Below are 1061 nucleotides of genomic sequence, written 5' to 3'. Positions count from 1 at the left end.
AATAATGTTCTTTTTAGCAGCATCATATGACCCCTTTAAGAGGCCGCTTGAGAGCTTTCGAGAAACACTCAGAAAGCGATGAAACACACCATTTCATCTTGTCGTTGGGGCCTGAGGAGAAGGTCGAGCTCCTTACGACTTCTCCCATCTCCTCCCGACAGAAGCTGAAGTTGTTAATCGTCCACATGTAAGAAAACTTCACAACTTTCACCTGTCGATACAAATAAAAAAAGAGGGATATTTATGACTGCCGTTCTCCACTCAGAACGATTCATTTTCCATTCAGCCAGTCTCTCTCACCTGTGTATAACACCAGCTTTCCGCCACAGGTCCTGATGTCATTTCCCCTGGGGGAGGGGGTGTGGGAACCCGTGACATGGCCTGCTTTCACCCTTCCACGTCCCTGATTTAGCTCACTGCTCGGCCTAAACACAAAACCAAGACAAAACTGTGCAACTGTAGTCAAAACAGGTCAGTGAGTCAATATGAATTCCCAATACGTGAACTGGTTACAATCACAAGGCAGCTCTCTCAAACGTCTATAAATAATCACAAGTGAGGTACACTATTAGGTCAAAGTTTATATAGAGCGGTTGCTAACACCAAATGCAGTCAATTATATCTTTAGCCTACAAAGAAACTAGACTTTTGCAATTATTGAAAAAAGAAAAAAACACTGCATTTACATTTATTATCAGATGCTTTTATCCTAAATGAATTACAAATGAAGAATACAACATACGATAAGGTGTTCAGGGTATCAAATCATGTGGCTTGTTACATTTCTAATGTTACAGTCCTGTAGAAAAGTTTGGGGTCAGTAAGATTTTTTGTAAATAAGTCTTTATGCTCATTAAGGCTGCATTTATTTGACAGGAAATACCATAAAACAGTAATATCATGAAAATTATTATTATATCATAAAATAGAAGTTTTCTATTTTAATACATTTAAAATTGGAATTTATTCATGTGATGCTAAGCTGAATTTTCAGCATCAGTACTCCAGTCTTCGGAGTCACATGATCCTCCAGAAATCATTCTAATATGCTGATTTGCTGC

General features: G+C 38.4%; 1 protein-coding gene across 1 annotated transcript in view; it reads right to left on the bottom strand.

Annotated features, from left to right (window-relative positions):
* Nucleotides 1-518, bottom strand: part of LOC107573035 (speckle-type POZ protein-like B) — a 7933-nt gene extending 7415 nt beyond the window's left edge. Inside the window, exons 1-2 of the mRNA XM_016259505.1 lie at nt 301-518; nt 90-211 (exon numbers count right to left, since the gene is read on the bottom strand). Of these exons, the coding sequence (XP_016114991.1) occupies nt 90-211; nt 301-378 (200 nt within the window). The 5' untranslated portion in view covers nt 379-518. The remainder of the gene's footprint in view (nt 1-89; nt 212-300) is intronic.
* Between the last annotated feature and the right edge of the window lie 543 nt (nt 519-1061).

Source organism: Sinocyclocheilus grahami, unplaced genomic scaffold, assembly GCF_001515645.1.
Source record: "Sinocyclocheilus grahami isolate Dianchi unplaced genomic scaffold, SAMN03320097.WGS_v1.1 scaffold3.1, whole genome shotgun sequence".
Lineage (NCBI taxonomy): Eukaryota > Metazoa > Chordata > Actinopteri > Cypriniformes > Cyprinidae > Sinocyclocheilus > Sinocyclocheilus grahami.
The sequence above is the reverse complement of the archived record's forward strand: the minus strand, read 5'-3'. Positions and strand labels throughout refer to the sequence as shown.